The sequence below is a fragment of the Lygodium microphyllum genome, chromosome 2 (genome assembly GCF_053477565.2).
Source record: "Lygodium microphyllum isolate KBCC chromosome 2, Lygodium_microphyllum_v1.1.10, whole genome shotgun sequence".
Taxonomy (NCBI): domain Eukaryota; kingdom Viridiplantae; phylum Streptophyta; class Polypodiopsida; order Schizaeales; family Lygodiaceae; genus Lygodium; species Lygodium microphyllum.
Window position 1 is genome coordinate 191,233,677 of NC_141136.1, and position 22,961 is coordinate 191,256,637.

Here is a 22,961-nt window from a genome sequence, read left to right on the forward strand (position 1 = left end):
GATCTCTTTTATCTCTTATGTACCCTAATTTAGGTCTACATAGATAAGATCATATTATAAATTGTGTTTAGCTCTTCTATTTGTGCTAGCTCCATTCCATATGTATACCATTTTTCCAAGGATGGATACTTAGATTTTTCCATTTTCCTAGATCTCACTAATCCCTGAATCCTCAGTTGAATTGTATACTTTCTTTTTTCCGAAGGATCAAATTAGCTCAATCCATTGAGAAAACCTTCAAGCATGTCCTTGAGAAAATCTTCAAGTACTTGTAGGTGCTTTAATAGATATGCTCATGTTGCTTGCACTTAATTGACAAGATTACCCATGTTATCTTAGTCATGGTCTCATTATACCCACAATGAATCATGTTAATAAATTATTTAAAACATATGATTGTTCTTTTCCTTTTATACTAAACTATATCTTTAGCCATGATAAATATATATATTTTCAAGATTTGGATTTATTAATCTAGTAAGGGTATGGATTCTAAGAGCCAAATGTTTCATACATTTTTCTTGTTTGAATCCCCTAGTTGGTCAAGTTATTCTTGATTTGTAGCACTTTGTTGATTCTTGTAGATCCTTCTCTCAGTCATTGTTTATGCCTTTGGTTTCTTTATTTGTTGTAAAGTGGTGTCATAGGTAAGGAATTAGCTTGATATATGGGTTTCTGCTTTAGTAGCATCTCATTTTTGGGGTTTGACCTAGCAACCAATATTGTATTTATTCTTTAAGGGAAACTACATTTTGTTTTGTTACTTATTCAACTATTTGCTTCAAATTTCTTTCCTTTTGATTATGTCATCACTTGCTAAGGGACTCTTTGTCTAATGAGGTTAGCTTCATAGTCACCCCTATGTGCAGGAGGTCCTTAGGCAATAATCATGTTAGATATGATCAATGCCCCACCCTCATTAGGTGCTACCAATGATCCATGGTGCTCAAAGTTGTAAGGCCCCCATTATGAGGAGAAGCCAAATGTGAGCCCGGACATTGGTTGAGTCCTGACTTGTATATCAGATGAGGTCTATGTGACCGGATGGCAAAAAGGTGACTGTTGTGGGTCTAATCTTTGGGTTAGACGGAGTGGTTAAGCTGGTAGCAACTCGAGGCACATTGCATTGAGTTGCGTGGCCCCCGGCCCGATGGTAAAGGGAATATTCCCTGGAATATTCCCTGGCCGACTAGTGGAGGCTCATATGGTAGGTCGGTCAGCAGGCTGACCTAACGACCTTCGCGGGCTATAAAAGCTAAACCCCTTCGCAGCCATCATACACTCATCTTTCACCCAGTCAGAGTTGTTGTTCCAGCTAGCCTTAAGCTCTTCACCTATCTTCTGTCTAGATCGCCATCTAAGCTTCACACAGTGGAAGCGCACGGGTGGACAGAGCCATCTTTGTATCAGTTGTTTGGAGTTAAAGAATTTACTGATTCTCCTCTTATCTGTTGTGTACTCTCTATCTCTTTCTCAGATTCTGTTTGCTGCGCCGTGTAATATTTTACAAATCATAGATTAGTGATCCATCTTCTATAGAGATTAATCATTCTATTTACTCTCCTCCTTGATGATTATCATCATGGAGGTTAAAATAATCTTCGTTAAATGGTACTCGAGGAAGTTAATCTTGGACATCCTCCTTATTGTGGTTGCCCTAACTAAAAGCCTAATAATCCAAGTTACAACTGGAGTGTCAAGTATACTCTTTTGCATAATAGCCCCCCATAGGGAAATTGGTTTAAGCCTTGAAATGTAGCCGAGTGGTACTTTTTCCCAATAAATTCATGGTTAGATAGTTTATAGAAGAGTGCAAGTACAATTTTTGTTTCCATGGTCATCATTATCTTTCTTTTCCCTCGTTGTGAATATTCTTTACCATCATAAGGGTTGATATCACCATTGGTTGACACAATCTTAGGTTACCCAATCTCTGGGTATAAGAATCATTAATAAGGAAATTATGATTTGAACCTTCACTAATGATAATGTCCATTATGCACTCATTTCTCCCAAGAAATTGAAATCTCCAGTAAGTTGGTGCTACTATTGCTTTATCCTCAAGGTCAACAAGTAGTATCTAGGCATGGCACATGCATGAAAACCTCTATTCTCATTCAAGAAACTTTGTTTACAAATACAAATTTGCTTCATCCTCAAGGTCAAGAACTAGTATCTAGGTATGCTACATGTGTGAAATGCTCTATTCTCATTAAGCAAACTTGTTTGCAAATAAAAACCTTGTTAGACTATGCTTTATCAAAGAATCAAGCAACAAAAAAGCATCCTAATACCATGTCTATCAAGGATTGGTGACTTTTTCCTTTCAGGGATCAAATGTGATGATGTCCAAGATACAATCAACCCCCAAGAGACATGATACATCCCCAAAAATAAGCTTAATAGATCAATGAATCTATAAAAAAGTTCTATGTAGTTATTTAAACATGATTAACGCTATTGTTTTATGGCTATTGTATTCTATATCTATGTGGAATGTTGCCTAAAATGATGGTGACCTATTATTCTCTAAAGTAAAGAAGAAAGGATTCAAAGAGTCTTTCTTGTAATAATGCCTCTCTTGTAAGAAAAAACAACAAAAAAGTATTTCTATATTTTAACATATTAGTTAGCACAAAGAATGAAAGATATCAATGAGCCTTTTCCACATCAACATCTTTGGCATAAGGAAAAAGAGAGCAAATATAATTTTTGAATCTTGATATGGCCTAGAATCACACATTTGTTTTCTTTTCCAAAAAAGAAAAACTTACCTTATTTACTCCTCTTGAAGCCTCTAAAACAAGTAGTTACACATTTTGCTTCAACCCTTCAAAAAGTAAAAAGTCCATTTGTGTTAGTCAATTGTTTCTTATTGCCTATGTTATCCTTCAATTAATTTAGCAAAATCATACAGTACCTGGCCTAATGAGTGTTCATGGTAGAACATAAGAAATAACTTGCATCCAAAAACAATTATCCAAATATTTCAATACTTTTCTCTCTATTTATTCATCATTGCTACTTTACCAAAATTTTCAACATCTTCAATCAACTTGTCAACTTGAGACTCCATCTTTTACTAGCGATAATGTCTCTTTTGCAAAATGGATAGAGATACAACAAGATTGAGAAATTTAGTCCTTCTTTTGGACAAATGTTTAAACCCATTTTAGTTAATCCTCTAATTTTTTGAACATGAAGAGAAAGCGATCTCTTTCTAGCCCAATATTTGTAACCATGGCAAATATTCTAACACCTTCAAATAATCTAGCTCATTTCCTTTCATTCCAATCCAAACCTTTTGATTTAAGCATGTAGCCCAAATTGTTAAGCCAAGCTTAGAGATCAACCTTTTTCACTAACCAGTCCTTATTTGCAAACCATAGAAAAATTCAATGAAAATGATCATCTCAAATCAATTGAAGAATTTTCATATGATACTTAGAAGATGGAATCAAATAAAAAGCAATTAATAAAGAGATTGAATGCTCAAGAAAAAATTCAATGAAAGGGTCTATTAAGACTCTCTCTTAGAATACCCACCAGCACTCAAATCAAGACATCTGATACCATCATTTGAAAAAAAAGAAACATTTAGATAGAATGTAAAAAAACATTTACATTTCTTTCAATGAACCTACTTCTAAAGAAAGGTTATGATCCAACGTAGCACTCATATTCCTTCAAAGGAACCTACTTCCCATGTAGTTATCTAATCCAAGATTCATGTAATGGTATGAATTAAAATATCAAAAAAAATTTAAGCACTTATAATCCCGCAATTTGATCTAGTTACATCCAAAAACACTAGTATTGTTTAGGGGCGTTGCACACCTTAGGCCATTGAATGTGTTAACAACTTCAAGAACCATCGGGAGACTCTTCATCCTATCAACATCATCTACCAATGCACCACAACTCATACTTAGTCCCCCAAAAAAGCTATTTATTCAATTAGCATCATCCATTGCCTCATAAAAGAAGTATTGTGCAAACATTCATGTATAATACAACCTCAAAATGACAACATCCAAGTATAAAACTTACCGTATATAGGAAAATAAGCAAGTCTTAAAAGAGCCATTTCTAGCATCAGCACCTCCCTCCATAGCAAAATTGACCTTATCTTTAGTTCAAAGAAACTTTCATCTTTCTTATGGGAACATAAACTTCAAAATTATATATCTAAACGGATGATCTACTTGTAGAAATGAAACCATGAAATGTTCCTCTTTCATAAAGGAAGCTTTCCATTCCTCACTCAATTCCTTCAAGCCTCTATAAAACGTAACACTAGATTGTTCCTCTCACATTCAAAAGACCATTGTCCATCTTATCATTGTTTAGTTTACTCAATTCATTTCTCCTTGGAGTCTTAATTTACTAGCATAAAAATCTTAGGTGAGGGCATGTAAGACCTTGAAAGATTCCCCCTTATGCATAATCAAAGACTAGTTATTTCCTACACCACATCTTACTTAATTTTTAATCCACCTACCATCAATATTAAAAACTAGCTACAACACATCTTACCTAGTTTTCCATACATCTATCACATCAATATCAAAATATATACTTTGAAAACTACAATCAATACAAATTATTATCAAATCTCCACTTGCAATAAAATCAACACATTGTATAGGATGTTCGTGCTATGCATTTAGGTGTGCTCTTCACTCCTAAACATTATGAGATCCCCACTTACCAATGCATCAAAACTAAATAGAAGAAGCAATGTCATACACAATGACGATGCCATGGAGTCAAAATAATTAGTCTTATGATTATAGATGTCATGTTTGTTGATGCAAAACATAAGTTATATCATTTACTCCCTATAATTTCATAAGTGATGCATTTGCAAATGATTTTCTTCACCAAGGGTTGTTAAATTACATAGAAAGTCCCTAATAGACATGGTTGCTCTATTGAACTTGCTTTAATAGTCGAAAAACAAAGGCTTACTATATAGGGACTTAGATGAATTAAATATGAATGCTCATTTTGTAGTGGAAAATGATCAATTCATTTCTTTAAATAGTGGTTGTGCTAATTCTTAATGCAATGTTGGGTGATGCACCTATAAGAAATGGTCCATATGACTTGCATTCAAAGGGTATTGAAGAATACCCTTTACTTACATGTTATAAGGTAACAAAATAACCTATTTTTCTCATTATTTTTTTAAGTATAATCAAATTCCCCTTTTGTAAATGTAATATTGTATATCTTATGAAATAAAATAGCCCTTTTGTTGATCGCATATGGTATACTTGCATTTTTTTAGGTGCACCCCTTGAGTTGTAATGTGCAATCTCATGTGTAGCATTAGAAAATAATCAAGGATATCCTTGTCATCAACAAATGTAAATGACATAAACTCTAAGGTTTTTTTTTTTTTTTAAAGTAACATATGTGCTTATAGTATAATAGTGTTTCCATTGATTGCGCTTATAGTATACTAAGATTTCTCTTAATATGCTTGGCAAGTGAAAATTATGTTCTACTACACTACAAAATATCACTCTTATGATGAAGCAAATAAGTATGCTTGTATATTTGCAATGTTTACTAAGTACCATCAGAGGTAGGGTTTAGTTATTTTTTATTATATCCATATGATTAAATAAATATACCAATGATAATAAATATGTGATGGAAGATACATTTAAGGGATAACCATTTATCATTGTCATATCCTTTTTCGACTCTTAATCAATAGTGATTGCATGTCTTAAATGGGATTTATCAATAGATAGGCTATATTCAATGTTGTACCCTTTTTTAGCTCTTTATATTAAAATAGTAAATGGACTCATTATGCTCTTTATTGTTTCTCTAGGGTGTAGCTGTGAGAATAAAAATAATGAAAGAAGCTTTTATGGAGATGGATGGAGAACCATGGTGGCAACCTATTGATGGGTATCAACAACCTATAATATTTGAAATTAATCAAGCACCCAAAAGGTCTCTCATGTTAAAAGCACCCTAATACATCAAAGGAACATATTATCAACACATGTTTTGAATTTCAAAGTCTATTTTTTCATAGAATCTAACATTTAAAGTACATGTAATTTGCAAGATTGATATCCTTTATTTGAGCTATTATTGATCATATAACACTAAAGTTGTGTGTAGATTGGTCATGTCATGGGGTCTTGCTTTTGTATAAAACCTATATATTACATGTGTTTAAGGCCAACTTATAAAATTATTTATTAACAAAATTTCACTAATAAAAGAAACTTATTTTTTTCAAAAAATTGTAATATTTTTTCAAAATCCTTAAAATCAACCCCTTCTATGACTATATATTTTTAAGAATCACATATTAAAAGCCCCTTCTTTGAACTCATGTGAAAGGTACACATCTCATTAAGGGACCCCCATCCCTCCCCCCCCCCCTAATGAGAATAATAAGATATTGTATCATATATGCTACATATTGTGAGGCCATCTAAAGGATGTGAAAGCATGTTATACAATAGCATTTAGTCACTTGGCTTAAAACTAAGCAATGTCTAGTACAATGTCACCACATGGCAATGTAGAGGTAAGTGAAGGATTGCAAATGTATGACAACAACATACTATTTGGTGAGATCAAGTACATTAAGTAATTGGAAATCAGTCAAAGTGTGACTACAAGAAAAGGATTTCATATTGGTAAGAAATGAGTGTGTGAATAAGTGTATGGGTCTTATCAATTGCTAGTAAAACCGATTAAAAGGGTTTTGATGCATATGAGAGCCCAACTTATTGCAATTTGAAGAGGCTAAAACGTAATGCATGGGAGGATTTATTCGTAAGTTGACCACATAAAAGAACAATTGAGTGAGGTATGAACTTATCCTTGAGGGCATAAGGACTTAGCATCATTGAAACCATGTATACTAGCATTGGAACAAGGTGAACTTATCTTTGAGGGTAAAATATTAGAACAAGGTGTACTAGCACTAACATCAATAAAGTTATTGTGAAGTCATTAGGGGTTGGTCATAAATACGCTTTTAGACATATACATGTGTGCACATGCATACACTCACACACATACATGTGACAAGCAAAAAGCCAAGCCATTTGAAGCCAAAATGTCAAGCCTACTCCTAAGAGTTGTTGCATAAGATAGGTGGGATTTATTGTTAATTTCTATGATTTGAGTCAACCTTCTGACTATTTACGACACTCTTTTGTTGTAGTAGTCAAACTAATAGTGCACAATGTCTGTGAACTAAGTAAACTTGCTCAGCTCCATTTAAATCACTTTTCACAATGACTATTAGCTAGGTCTCTAGATTGGCACTAGAATTCTAACTCTAAGCTAACTATGACTCCTCTCTCCCCCCCCCCTCGCCCCCATCTTTCAAGGGGTGACTCCTCATAATTTACTCCTTACTGTACTCATGGTGGTTTATCTAGTGGATTGTTTTTTTTAACTTTAAAGGAGTTATTTCAGAATGTAGTTCTTTTTTTATCTATCAGTGTACCTTCGTTGAAATTCCTTCTTATTATGTCATTCTCCATCTTTTATAAATTAATTCCTTTTTATTTATTCAAAAGCAAAGAATTAAAACAAATCAACCTAACATTTCAAAAATCCCTAAATCTTAATTTCCCCTTTAAAAATTTCACCGCTCTTCGTAAAATATGACTCATCGTTGCACTTTAATGGTTGATTTATTAATTTATTTTAAGTCTCGATAGAGATGTTTTTTTTAATTTTCTTTTTAAAAAAACAAAAAAAAGATAAAAACAATTTCCTTTCTCACTCTCTTGTGTACACATATAGAGTCCATTTTTAAAACCTAGAAATTTTTCCTATTGAAAAATTACACTATTGGCCTTCCTCTCTTGTCTTTTCTTATTGAAAAATTAGTAAATTTGTGTTCATGATGAAATAAATTGATATATAGTTTTAAAGTTTAAATTCAGCATTGAGGCTCGACCCCCATATCACTAACCTATTGATATAAATAAAGAAACTATTTCTAAATATAGCGTCAAATTTGTAACTTAACTGTTTGCATTGTCTCTTTTGCATGAAAAAGATAAAATCATATTGACTTAAATTCTCATTCAAAACTATTACTCAGTCCCAATACCCTTTTATGTCACAAATCAAAGTACGCATATACTTTCATTTACCATACAATTTGTAAACAATAAGTTTTTATATAAATAATTCTTTTAAAAATGTATTTAAACTAGTGTCTCTTTCTCTTAAATCTTAAAAGTTTCATAAAACTTTGAAAATTTTATTTTTAACTTTTCTACCAATTATCATAATTTTTTTATGAGAATACATATTTTTGAACTAATAAAACTCTTTTTATTACTTAAAACGGTCAATTTTTTAATTTTAAAATATAGCAAACCTTATTGGAAAAATCTAAAAACAATTAGATATCCTTTTCATAGCATATGCTTTAATGAAAAAATATATTTTTGTACTATTATGCTTTTGTATATTTTATTTATTTATTAAATGTCTATTTCTGATGAATTTGATGAGTTTAGATCATTTTATTTTTTTAAAATGATTAAATAGGACTTAAAACTCATATTAAATACATAAAATGCATAAAAGGGATTTGAAAAAATAGATTAAAAATATTAAATATGACAAATTAATAGATTTTCATACTATGGGTCATAATTGCATCTTTGGAATTTTTGTCTCCACAGTCCAACAATAGAATTCAACCTATTAGTGCTCAGATCAACAATCCTCTTCTATCTCTAATTCAAACTTAGTCTCACACTCTATAAAAATGATTCCTAACTAGTTCAGGTGAAATAGGCTTTAGATATTTTTTAGTCAAAGTTTAATTCCAAAAGTTTGGAAAGAAAAGAGAGTATCTTCTTGTTCACGACTATGAAGGCATCTTAATGGAGGACTTGGAGGATCAAAACAGAGCATCTTCTTTCTGGCGAAAGTGTGGTTCCATGATCAAGACAAAATATGCTTAATGATGAAGATGGATGCATTGCCTCCGCTTTCTATCCTTCTCGTTGGTATAAATGATGGCACCCTCTCTTCTTTTCGTTGGTTATAATCAAGAACATGGTTTTCTTTCTTTCCCTCCACATGGCAGCCTTGCTAGTGGCTGCCTCCCATCTTGCCTATCCTCATGGCCATTTTTCCTTCATGCCCTCTCCCATCCTTTTCCCCTAACCCGTCAACTTACAACAACTTTCTACCTTCTTTTTTCTACCAAGGTTTTTTAACCTTTGCAATAATTAACCTATGTTAGAAAGAACACCCCCCAAATAAAGTAATAGGAGACCTTACACTTTAGTCACACACCTTTACTTGTTCAAACTAGAATCATTTTATCTGAGAGATTAGTCTTCAGGACTACTTGCATGAATAAAAATCAATCCAAAAATATCTCATTTTTTTCTAGGAAAAAATCCTTAATGATCTTCCACAACACTACACCATTGCAATGCAAACTATTCCCTTTTGGCGAGGACTCTATTGTTTTACCACCTAAGAAAATCTATCACATTTTGTCTCCAAGTCTACCCTTCTCTCATGCTATGGAAGCTCCCTTGAACCTGAAATTTCCTTATTCTAGACTGCAAAGACACGTTGTCGTAGAGTTCATGCAAGAGCTGCAGAACACGGGGTTCAAGATACAGCAAGGAAAGAGGCTAACAAGAAGAACTCAAAATTTTTATGCCAAAGTACTCTATATTTCTTGTCAAGTAAAATACATGAAGTCCATGTTCAGAAAAATCTGTAGTATCTCATAACCAGAAAGTCTTCAGCAAAGGCATATGAACCCTTCTCCTCTATGGCAGATAGTGCTAATGTATCTTCTTCAAAACTGCTTTATCCCGCATATTACGTTGACCTTGTTGACGTGCAACCTTTATCTTCATAGCTTAAATGTCAGCTTCTACAAAGCTTCCTTTGATTCCACGATTTCCTGCACTTTTCTTGGAGATCATCATTGAAATTAACAGCTTGATAATGTCCTTTGGCATCAGTTTTTCATATTTTTCTGACACACACACAACATGCATACAAATAGAAACACACACAAACACACACACACAAGTGGAGTATATACATTGGATGCAGGTACTGAAAAGGACGGATTATCTTAATGCATCAATCACACACAATGAAATACACGCGAAAAGATAACACAGATGCACAACAAAAATGGAGGTGTTTAAGGCTCGGATGCGCAGCAGCATGACATCCACCCCCTCTAAACCTGCGCATCCCGGATGAGCCAACTATCCAGGATCATTCAAGTCCACAAACAGGTCCAGTCCTTCATCAGTTTTCTGGTAGACCTGTTTCTCCATCAGCTTCATCATCCATATTCTCTGCTTCTTCTGCTAGACTTTCTTCTACCTGCTCTTCTTCTGCCAATGCTTCAAGTGCATACTCTTCATCTTCTCTTCTCTTGAAAATCTTGACTCGTTTTCCAGCAATGGGCACCCTCAATACCGTCCCATCCAATTCAGCCAACTCATAGGTAGCATTGTCAAAAACCTATTTCACCTCATATGGTCCAAACCATCTTTGAACCATTTTTCTCATGCTACTATGCTGATTCTCTAGGCTACTGTCGTAGACTAGAATCCAATCTCCCTCTTTTATGGCTCTAGGCCGCAAGCGATGCCTCAAATCAAACCTGTCCTTGTTTCTGAGTCGGGCTGCCTTCAAATGATCAACTGCTAGCTGCACATCTTCTGTCCTTCTCTCTAGTTGACGAATCCGAAGAGCTAGTAGCTCCTCCCTTGATAAATTCTCATGCCATGGAAGAGCACTCCACGTGAGAGCACAGATTTCTGTAGGCATTACAGGTTTTTGCCCATACATCAACTCTGCAGGCATATATCTAGTAGTCACGCTATGTGTAGAGCGGTCTGCCCACAATGCAAAAGGTAATAATCTCGGCCAATCTCGAATCCGACCTCTACAAGCTTTTGCCAATGCCTTAACTATCGGCGGATGTCCTCTTTCGCTCTTGCCATTTCCCTCTGGATTGTAAGCAGTAGTAAGAGCCAACTTAATCCCAAGCTGTGAGAAAAATTCTCTAGCTTCATCTGCATCTAGCTCTCCACGATCAGCAGTAATCTTGCCTATACATCCATACCTGCAAAATATTACTTCCAACAAGAATTTACATACTGTAGTGGTGGTCTTCATCCGCAAAGATCTGCCTTCAACATAGTTTGTAAGATCCTCCCTAGCCAAGACAAGATATCTCATCTGCCAAAGTCCCACTGGCAAAGTAACCAAGTCAACCACCCATTTATAATGCATACATAGCGGATAGGTTGGATGCAACTCATCACGATGCCACACTAAAGAGTAGAGTTGACAGTCCCTGCAAGTCTCCACAAAGTGGAAAACATCTTTATACATCCCTTTCCACCAGTATCTTTCTTTGATTTTCTCATAGGTAGCCCACAAACCTCTATGACCAGCCCAATAACTCTCATAAAACTCTCGCATAATCTGTATCTGCATCGCTACCTCACAAACTACTCTCAAGGGTAGGCCGCATCTCTTCTTTGGATGCTTCCAAAGAAAACCATCTTTCAAGAAATACCCATAAGCCTTTCTTCTGATTTTCTTGAATTCATCATCTGTCCAATCAGCTCTTCGAGTCAATGAACTTAGATATTGTCCAATTTGCAGCCACTCGCCAACATAGAGTTCTTCAATAAAGGCTTCAACAGTAGATACATGACAATCATGAACAAGGACAGAAGCTGCAAACTCTGTCTCATCATCTTCTGCAAGCATTGACTCCTCATCCTCATATCTCGCTCTAGACAGCATGTCAGCAACTGGATTATCTTTTCCTGCTATGTGTCGAAATTCTGGATTCAATGATTTGATATAGGCAATCCACCGAAGCATCACTATATCTGGAGTCGAACAACTAGTAATCAGGCCAAGCAAAGGCAAACAATCTGTTTTCACAACAACTGAAGCACCAATAAAATACCCTTTATCACACTTCAATGTAGTGACTACTCCCCACAACTCTCTTTTAATCTGCGGATATCTCCTCTGCCGCTCATTAAGAACTTTAGCTCCAAAACGGATTGCATATCTGTTTCCATCAGCATCATCCTGTACCACTGCCCATCCTATGCCAATAGGGCTAGTATCAACTGTCAACATGATTGGCCGTCCACACTGATAATTTCCATCAGCATCATCCTGTACCACTGCCCATCCTATGCCAATAGGGCTAGTATCAACTGTCAACATGATTGGTCGTCCACACTGATAATCCGCCTTGCAAAGAGTAGGAGCTGACTGCAACAGCTTCTTGAGTTTACACATGGCTTTCGAATGCTTCTCATCCCAATGAAACTTCTACCCCTTTCGAAGCAACTGATAGAGCACATCTGCTATGTGATCAAAATGAGGAATCCAAATCATGTAAAATACACAAGCTCCCACAAATCTCTGCACCTCTGAAGTAGTCGAGCAATACTCTACAATCCTGCTTATGGCATCCACCTTTGCAGGTGAAGGCTTCCTACCATAATAACCAACCATATGCCCAACTATGATGACTTCATTAACACCAAAGACAGATTTCAGCCCTGAAAGAGTCAAGTTCACCTCCTCTAATCGTGTCAATATTTGCTCACAAGCAACCAAGTGTTCAGCCACAAACTGTCTACATCCTCGCAGATCAAGACTCTTATTCTTTTCTTCTTCTGCACAACCCTTAATAGGCACATCATCTAGGAAAGGCATGGTATACTGCGAAATATAGTCTCGTAGAACTCTATGCATAGCATTCATCATATGAGCAACTGAGTTGGTGGCACCTTGAGGCAAGGTACACATCCTCACAAGACCAATAGGTGTCTGCATAGTAGTAATATCCCTGCTTTCCAAGGCAAGCTAAAACTGATCATAACCAGAATATAAGTCACCTAGAGAATAGATGGCTCATCCTGCAAAAGCCTTAGCAAACTCATCCACAATTGGACCTGTTCCCACATTCCTGATTGTCACTCTGTTCACGGGCTGCATATCCTGAATAAATCTCAAGGTACCATTCTTTTTCGATACAGTAAACCACCTGTTAGAATAGGGCGCAGAAGAGGGTTCCAAAATCCCCATCTTAATCTTCTCATTCAGCAACTCTATTAGCTTTGGCAAGTGTGCTCTAGGCACAGGTATAGGACGTATATTCCATGGTACATGAGGGACAGTGAAGATGACTATAGGCGCAACCAATTCAGGACTAATGCAGCCAATTTCATGAGGAAAGAAAGAAAATGCCTTACCATGACGTCCAAGCATCTCTCTAAAACATTCTTTCTCCACTGGAAGCAAGAAATCATCATTTCCAATCTTCAATTCTGCAAGAGTTTGAGCTGTAAATTTATGTCCAATATTTGCAGGATCTCTCAACATAGGCTGCTTCATAGCTTTTTCTATCTGCTCATCACTATCAGGAGGAAGCGGCCCTGCAACCGGCTTAGCCTTCTTATCAACTGTTTTATACTTCGTGTCAACCTTGGCATCAGTCAGGCACTCTTTTCTTTGCTGTAATTTCTACAAATTTTCTGCAACTCTCAACTCTGTTGGCTAAAAGATCTCAGCCCTTTGCTCTATGGACTGCATGGGTGCAGCCTGAAACTCTGTATGCTGAAATGTTTCAGCATTAAACTCTGTTGGTTGAAAGGTTTCAGCCCTCTGCTCTGTGGACTGCTATGATGCAGCCTCATACTCCATATGCTGAATTTTTCCAGCATTTAACTCTGCTGGCTGAAAGGTTTCAGCCCTCTGCAACTCTGTAAGCTGATCAAGATCAGCCATAGATTCAGTTTGCTAAGTTTTCTCAGCCTCTAACTCTATTTTCAGCATAAAATTAGAAATTTCCTAAAACATATCCAAGGTTTGCACAGGTATGATCCTTGAACCCTTACATACATTAGTTTTCAGCATATTTCCCATCTCAAACAATGTATCCGCATAAGACATCCCTTCATACAGCCCATCTACATGCTCTTCTGCTTGCAAAATACCTGCAGTCTTCAACTCTTTCTCCTTACGACCAATGTACTGCCTGGCAGCTCTAGAAAAATCTGAAATTTTCTGATAACTCTCTGAACTATCTGAAGAAAAACCAACTAAATTAGTGGAGAAAGACTGGCTGCCAGGAGGCGAGATCTCCTCTTTTCTCCGCACTGTACCACTGGCGTCTCGCAAGACAGCGGTACCTAATGAAAATCTAACTCCTTCGCAGGTAGTGGTGCCTCACGCAAGGAGTCCCTATTTCTCGGATGATTTACTCCAACAGTCATAAACTGAACAGCTCGCATACCATCCTTACTGCATATCCGTGCATAGGCTGAGCAGTCATCCATCACTTTCGTCTCCATTCTTGCTTCTGTAATGAAAGGCTGTCCAAGAATAATCGGATAAGAGCAAGAATCCTGAACAAAGCAATGATAATCCTCTTCAACATTACCAATAGAAATTCTGATGCTCGGACAAGCAGCATGCATATCACCAGAAGTATTATTGGCCGCTCTCATGCGCCAACCATGCTCTGCATCCATAGGCCACTTGCCACTCTCATAAACACCTCGAGCAATAAGATTAATCTCGGAACCATGATCGACTAAAGCAACCAAAGGAATCTGTTTCTCTCCAATCCTTACCACCGTCTCAGTGGTTGCCCTAGCCCAATGACTGCGTGAAAAATGGCTGCGAGGAATGAGGATAGGGGTATCATCATCTTCATACTGCATAGGCTGAACTATTTTCTCCAATTGCGGATTGACAGAAGCATTCTCAACCATCACTGCATCATCATGCTCTTCCCCAAGAGCTCCATGCCATAATCCCTGTAAAGCAGGTCCTTCCATCGCATGTCATTTCCTTCGCAAAAGATCCTGCATCTGATCCTGTATTTCTCTTTTAGCAATCCCAAGAGCTTCTCCAACAGTAAAAGTGACTTCACTATTCAAAATTCTTTCATGAAAAATCTTACTCATATCCGTCTGCATATCAAGGTCTGACAAGAGCTTGAATCATGGCTCCTTTCTTGGTTGCCTCTTCTCTTTCATCTGCTTGTCTCCCATAGGTTGTTCAGGACCTGATTGAGCTGGAGAACTCGTCATAGGTGGAGCTGTAATAGGTGGCGAAATAAAGTCACCCCCTCTAGTCTTTTTGGAGGTGCTGAGACCCTCCTCATCTCTTCTTCTCTTTTCCTCAACCATGGCATCTAAACCCTGTGTTTTCGCCATATAAGCAAAAATAGAATACCTATCAACAGGAGAATCCCATCCCGTTTCTCCTCGGATGCTAGAGCCCACACAAGTCATAGTGGATGCCTGAACTTTCCCTCTTCTCGCTATCTCCAAGGCAGAGGACCATAAGACTGAGTCTCCATATGATTTCTGCTCAAGCTGGACTCCATAAGCTGAAGCATCTCCTCTAACACTCAAATAAGCTGATCGCGCAGCCATGTCATCAACGAGCTTCTTCATGCCCTTCTTACCAAAGTTCGTGTCAAGAGGAGCACCAGTCTCTGTCAGCCATATCTTCCCATCTTGTCCCCAGAACACTACATTCTTCTTACGCGCTTCCTGAAAAGCATCACAATCTCTACAGTGTTAGTGCTCTGTACTATCGCACCAAATACATCGTCTCCCTTTTCTTTGGCCAGCTGGAAAAGCAGTCGCTGGAGCAGGTGCTACAGCAGGTACTGACATAAGTTGCTCTTTTAACTTTCCAACTTCAGCTTTAACTGCCTCTATCGTCAAATTTGCCAAGCCTTTAATAACATCATCTACTGATAAGGGCACTGGAGCAACAGGAACTTGTGGATTTACAACAGGAGGAGTAGGCTTAGGCATAGAACTTGTAGCAGGGGTAGAAGTAGAGGTCTCCAAAGATTTTTTAGATGCAGATCCTGTATTACGATGTAATCGTACCCTCCTGTGCTGCTTCTTAATAAGCGCATTCACAGCATCAATGACATGTCTCCACTCGGTCTTTAAACCTGAATCGGTAGCTTGATCTTCCAAAAGATCATCCAACTTTTCTTGTAAATCAGCATCAGCAGCTTGTAAAAATAATTCCACTTTCTGCATCTCCAAAGCTTGCTGCTCAATTCCATCCAACTGATCATAGTGGCTCTCAAACTCTCACAGAAGGGCGGTAACTGAAAGTCCCTTATTAGGCATAGAAACCCATGCTAAGAAATTCCTGCGGTTCATAAGACCTGTATCCTCCAGGAAGTATTCATCTTTTAATGCCTTCTTAAACTCTGCCCAACTAGCATGTGTTCCTTGAATTTCTGAAATTCGAACTTCAAGAGCGCGCACCACGATCCGCAAGAAGTAGCGGCTCCAAACGTCTTGAGAAACCCCAAAAAACTTCATCTTTTCTTCATACAAATGCAGGAAAGTTAAAACTTGTTGGCCGTTGAACTACTTCATCTCCTGTTGGACGGCTTTCAAGGCATCCATGGCATCACTATCACGCTTTGCGTGAGCTTGCTGCTGCATATAGGTTGTAAATGACTGAAACAGATGCTTCATGACATTGTCATCTGTCATCTCTTCTTGCGAGTTTCCAATCTTGTTGAAAATTGACGCAGCGTTTCACGTCGGGTTCACCAGAAATGTCGTAGAGTTCATGCAAGAGCTGCAGAACACGGGGTTCAAGATACAGCAAGGAAAGAGGCTAACAAGAAGAACTCAAATTTTTGATGCCAAAGTACTCTATATTGCTTGTGAAGTAAAATACATGAAGTCCATGTTCAGAAGAATCTGTAGTATCTCATAACCAGCTTTGCATTCAGGTGTTCGAGATCAGTTTTGCCATTGGCACATAGACTTGTTAAAATCTGCTGGGTAGTAATCCCTATGAACAAATTTTCAAGAATTCCTGCTGGGTAGTAATCTCTGTGAACAAATTTTTAGGAATCCATACAAAGTCAAAACAAAGGAGTTTTGTGGGCAGCAACCCAAGCTATACCACAAGCATCTGTACCTTAATCTTTGACAGTAGAAAATGTACCCACAACACATCTGAAAACTGCATTCAACTATAGATGCTCACTCACTATTATTCCTGGGCAGCTCTTCATGATCCGAGTTGAATGACAAGGATTATTGTAAGCCTCATCTACTCTATGTAACTTTCTGTAAACATTAATCTGAAGCCAATTATGCACAGCAGCCCTTTTTCTTCAACTGGACATCTTGACTCTCTGTTGATACTACAATCTTCATCCTTGTTAACGATGCCGCATTACCATTGCCATATTCTGCACTGGCTACTAGAGACTTCTTGCTGACTATGCTATAGATTTCAGTCAACGTAGTTGTAAAAGCACTTTCAACATTGGTAGCCTCTAATGTAGATGTCTTCAAAAAAAAAAAAGCATTTCCTTCTCAGCGAACTCCTTGGCATTCTTGGAATGTTCTATTTCTGATTGGTTGTGGATTCATGCTCAATCCAAGCTTGAAGCTTCTTCCCCAGAGCGAGTTTAGAAAAAAACTCCAAGCAAGAGAAGACAAACACCAGAAACATAGTTGAGAAGATCATTCAAATGAACAATCGAGCAATGAAAGCTCGGAAGGAAGAAAGGCGATGCAGCGAACATTCAGATCCTCATATCTCTGCATCGTCCTGAAGGTTTATTTCTTTTCTTTCATATGAAATGTGTTAAATTTCAGAGCTTTCATCAGCCTCCGTCAAACGATTAGCATCAAACTGTGGATTCGATTCTTCCTCTCCACTCGACATTCTTTATCCAGAATAATCTCGACCTCATGCTCAGCTTCCAATAAACAAGTCCTGAAAGGAAGAGCTCCGTCATAGACATCCCTTCTCCCCGCTGTGCTTTGAGATATGATCCGTGTAGGACATTTCTTGTCCACCGGGAGGATACATCTTCACAGACATTTAGATAGCTTCGAAGGATGCGATTGTCGAGCAGGGTCCAAGGTCTCGCCACCGTAAGGTGTGTTGCCTCGATTCTTCTTGTTGCGGAAGACCTTCATCTTCTTTTCTCAGCTGAGGAAGAAAAACCTCCTGCTCTGCCTGAAAGCTTCGTTCCACTCATCATCGCCATGGCTGATGACGTCCAGGACAATGTATTTGTGGCTCGAAGACACGCTAGTCCTGACTCCCAAAATCTCATGAGTTGACCCAATCAACCAACGCCTCCTTCCCATGGAATCCGATCAACTCTTCAACAGAGGTGTTCCCCATCTACAGAGACTCTGACATAATTAAAGTTCGAAACCCACCCATTACACACGCGATTCTGTAATTGTTGTCGATTGCTTTCTTCGTCTAAACAGAGCTTTAGCACCTCTCCAGAAGTGGATCAATCCTCCTAAGCAACAGCATAAATATTCCGAATTATCCTCCTCGCTGGGAGCATCAATCTCCTTCACGTAAGAGTTTTTTTTTTCGATCTCTCTGATCCCCCTCTTTTCTTAGCTTTCCCCCCTAAATTCCATAGCAATGCGCCCCTTTTGAATTTTGAGCGCCCCCAATCTCAACTTACCATTAATAAGGCTATTTTGAGGATGCAAACCTTTTGATCTTTCTCTCCAATTTTCGAAACGGAAAGCCTTCTCTCAAAACAGTAGGCTCTATAGGCTTTTCTCTTAGATCCATCCGGACGGTCACCTTTAAGTCGATAATCTAAAGATTCTCTGTGGGTGTCAATACCATCACAAACCCAAATTTATAGAAACTTTCTAAGAGTCTTCTTGTAGACATCCAAGAGTCCATTGAATTGACGTTCCCCTCCTTTCTTTGCAGTCTTGACTTCATTGGCATGGCGAATTCTAGCATAATCAAGGGAATACACAAGAAGGAGGGAAGAATCAATCTTTATTCCTCCATTCAAAAAGTCTTCGGAAAAGGCATATGAACCCTTCTCCTCCATGGTAGATAGTGCTAATGTATCTTCTTCAAAACTGCTTTATCCCGCATATTACATTGACCTTGTTCACGTGCAACCTTTATCTTCATAGCTTAATGTCAGCTTCTACAAAGCTTCCTTTGATTCCACGATTTCCTGCACTTTTCTTGGAGATCATCATTGAAATTAACAGCTTGATAATGTCCTTTGGCATCAGTTTTTCATATTTTTCTGACACACACACAACATGCATACAAACAGAAACACACACACACACAAGTGGAGTATATACATTGGATGCAGGTACTGAAAAGGATAGATTATCTTAATGCATCAATCACACATAATGAACTACATGCGAGAAGATAACACAGATGCACAACAAAAATGGAGGTGTTTAAGGCTCGGATGCGCAGCAGCACGACAACGTCCTTTAAAGATGTCAACTACCATTGCATTTGCATAAAATTAATTAAAAAATAGGGTAACAATATGTCAAAAAATACAAATTGTCTGAAAATTTTGCAATTTTTGCCCAAGTTTTAGGGGTTGGCATTCTCCCCCACTTAGTTTCAAAGTGTCCTCATGAGCATAGCTAGATCAGAAACATCACGAACATTACTACCATGAGCACCACTTCACAATGTCAAAAAGAAAATCTACTCTCCCCCACTTAATTGCGAAGCATCCTCATGAGCATAGCTACAAGATCTACAAAACAACACATAGAAGACTAGGAGACACTGAAAATGTGTAAAAATACTTATGTGTGTCTTATGATAAATTAAGCAACACAAATGATTCAATTGAGTTGTAGAACAACGTGTGTAATCTAACATGAATCTTACTCACTCTCCCCACTAGAGTACGTAACATAGTTGCAACCAAAGCATAAAGCATACCAGGTAGGAAGTGTTCTAGAGTCACTAAGCAACAATAATCTCTCTAGGCAATGAAATGCCACACTACCATCCTATTAGAAATATTACTTCTGAAATAGCATCACTGATAGTTACAATGCCTATCAAAGAACTAGTACAAAGCAAGCTAATATTACAATACCAAATAAGACTCATATGGTTTAACTGTTAAACCTCTATGTTCTACTAGAACAACTAGTAAATGGCCCTTAACTCCCATTTTTTTCTTTTTTTTTTCTTTTAATGCTTGTGAAGCTTTTCTTGCATAACTTGTTAGTCAAAAGAGTATATTTATTCTTCCAGCTCCCAAAAGGTCCCACCCCAAAGAGATGCAAGGTATCGGATGCAGGGCACCCGTAAAGGAAATCCCAACAGCCTACCAAGACCTCAAAGGCAATGGTTGTCTTCTTTTGTTTTTTTTCTTTTTCTTTCTAGAAGAATAAATAGGTATATTCTTCCAAATTTAATTTATTGTTAATTACTTGGGAGTCTCTTGACTTATAGGAATGACTAGAAGGCTAGGAATTCATCACCAAGTTGAACTTTCAAACATTTTAGCTCAAGCATCTCTCATCCATGCTACTTCTAGTCAAAATTTCGTGGAGAGAACCTTGTTACTCAACTATACAACATCGCTAAGAAAGTGATAAGGTTACAGGATTAAACTCTATTGGTTTCCTAGTCAATCACCACATACAATGAAATTCACCAGGTCATGCACATACACCATTACACTAAATATCACTCCCGAATGTTACTGTTACATACCTTGTGGGTGGACCCTCATATATATACTGAAGCATTTATGTTTATTTCAATTAATTTCTTTAATTTTTTATTTTTATTCCATTTATAATTACTTATAATTTTAAATTCTAAATTATTCCACTCAACTAATATTTTCTTACTTTTTCATGATTTCAAATAAATATGTAGATAAGTTAGATATACGAAATAACATGTATATGTACGTGGATATTGCAGCTCCAAGAATTGTCAAGATAAACACATAGTGGTTGCCAAATTGTAACAATAATCAAATCTGTACAGAATTCAACCATAACGACTAAACTGTTAATGGGCTAGATTGATAAATAGTGAAACGCCCCTAAAAAGAATAATCCTCATATGTCATAATCCTTTCACTCATTATTTATTTATAACATTGCACCCATATAGAATTGGTCATTTAGCTAAGCTTGAGAACCACTAACTCATAGCATGGAAAGGATTATCCTAACCATGCATGGACATAAACAAATCTTGATGTAAGTTAAATTTTTTCTTTCTTTCTTTCTTTTACTGTGTTTGGTTAATTTTTTTCAAATTTAAATTAAAATGAACATGGAAAAATCTAAAAAAAAAAATCTAAAATAAAATCCTCACACTCCCTAGAAGGTCTGTGGATTACAAGCCCTTATGTAGTCGATGCAAAAGAAAAGGCCACACTGCAAAAGATTGTCCAAGTCCCCATGCAATCCTTAGCATAGTCTGAAAAATATAGTCTCAATAAGGATAGCTATTGTCTAATTGAAGGTGATCTAGATATGATGAAGCAAATAAACAACAACTTGATATCTTGCAAACTCTTGATGTTCTCTATCCATCCGATATTGATCAATGCCATGCTCTTCAAGGGTAAAAACACTAGCATAATTGCGGCACTGGCAAGTGTAGCCTGTATGTTCCTGCATAGCAGTGGTACCATAGTCCCGACATTGCCAACATAGTAGTTGTGTGTACACATAAAGATGCCTCTAACACAATCGACAAACTAGACTAGGGATGATACTATAAACAAAATATAACCACAAAATGTACACCACAACATGGCTCACCTCTCGGAGCATACAAGAAATTGTTATGTGTTTGAAAATGGGGAATACTGTAAGGTCTGAATGAATAGGATCAGAACTATCACCATCAAGTTGAGGTTTGAGCGCATCCATCCATATAATCTCCATACCTGCATCCCATTAACAAATACACCCCCTGTAAGAGAGGGAGATTTAATAAGGAGGAAATACTAGCTACACTGGCTAGTATATAAGGTGTTAGGGACTTGATTTTTGCATCAGATTATAATACAAGTCTCCTTTCATCTTCATCTCTCTCTCTCGCAGTTTTCATGGCTTCTTTCTCTCTCTTTATGTCTTTCTCTCTCCTTTTCTAGTATTTCTCTCTCCTCATCACACTCTTTCTCTCTCTTCCTATAGTCTTTCTCTCCCTTCTGCACACACACACTCTCTCTCTTCTTCTCCCTCTCTCGTGTCCTCTTCATGACAACTGGTATCAGAGCTCTAGTTCTGATCCATTTGGTTACCTTACATGCCCAGTTACCATCCTTTTCAATTTAAAAATCCAAGAAGCTTCAGGTACACAGGGACAGACACTAAAATGGAGGAGCACTGAAGGACCTAGGGGCAAGGACTGGGAGGACAATAGTCAGGAGCATGAATGGAGTCCTTGGACCAAGTTTGGAGGCTAGAAGATTGGATTTGGTAGCTCGTGGGTCATTTTAAACAAATTTGAAGGTAAATTTTTAGAAATAGTGGTCACAAGAAGTAGTGAAGAGTTGGTCTTGGTTACTTTTCACATGGAGTCTTCTCTCTCTTCATTCTCAAGCTCCTACCAAGCTTCCATGGAGGAGAAACAACATAGGTCTTCTTCCTTCCATCTCCAATGATCAGATGCTCTCTACCACAACTTCCAAGAGGCCTCATGCTTCATGTCAAGTACCCAATTGGGTGATTGAGCTTCCTTCTTCCCTCTTGTGTATAGCCCGCAATTTGTGGCACATTTTTTGGGTAGGAATATGGGAAAAACAGTAGCACACCAAGCTTCTCCTTCATCTTGGCCTTCTTCCCCACCATCTAGCATTTGGTTCTTGCAAGTCTAAAGCCTCCTTCTCATCTTCTTGGACATCCTTCAACCTCTGAAACCCTAACAGGTGCAGGCCATGGACAGCCGTGGATTCTTCTTCAAAAATCACCAATTCTTGAGGGCTTTTGCCTTCCTTGGTCCCAAGAACTTGTGCCTACAGGAATCTTTGAAGAAGCAAGCATCAAGAAGCCTGTATTTGAAGATGGAGGCAAGAATGCAAGCTGTATATTTTGGGCAGCCATAGCCAT

General features: G+C 37.5%; 1 protein-coding gene across 1 annotated transcript in view; it reads left to right on the plus strand.

Annotated features, from left to right (window-relative positions):
- Positions 1–22,318, plus strand: part of LOC148040751 (diacylglycerol kinase 3-like) — a 90,349-nt gene extending 68,031 nt beyond the window's left edge. Inside the window, exons 12-14 of the mRNA XM_087664878.1 lie at positions 5,849–5,973; positions 20,134–20,186; positions 22,167–22,318. Of these exons, the coding sequence (XP_087521004.1) occupies positions 5,849–5,973; positions 20,134–20,186; positions 22,167–22,318 (330 nt within the window). The remainder of the gene's footprint in view (positions 1–5,848; positions 5,974–20,133; positions 20,187–22,166) is intronic.
- The last annotated feature ends 643 nt before the right edge of the window (positions 22,319–22,961 follow it).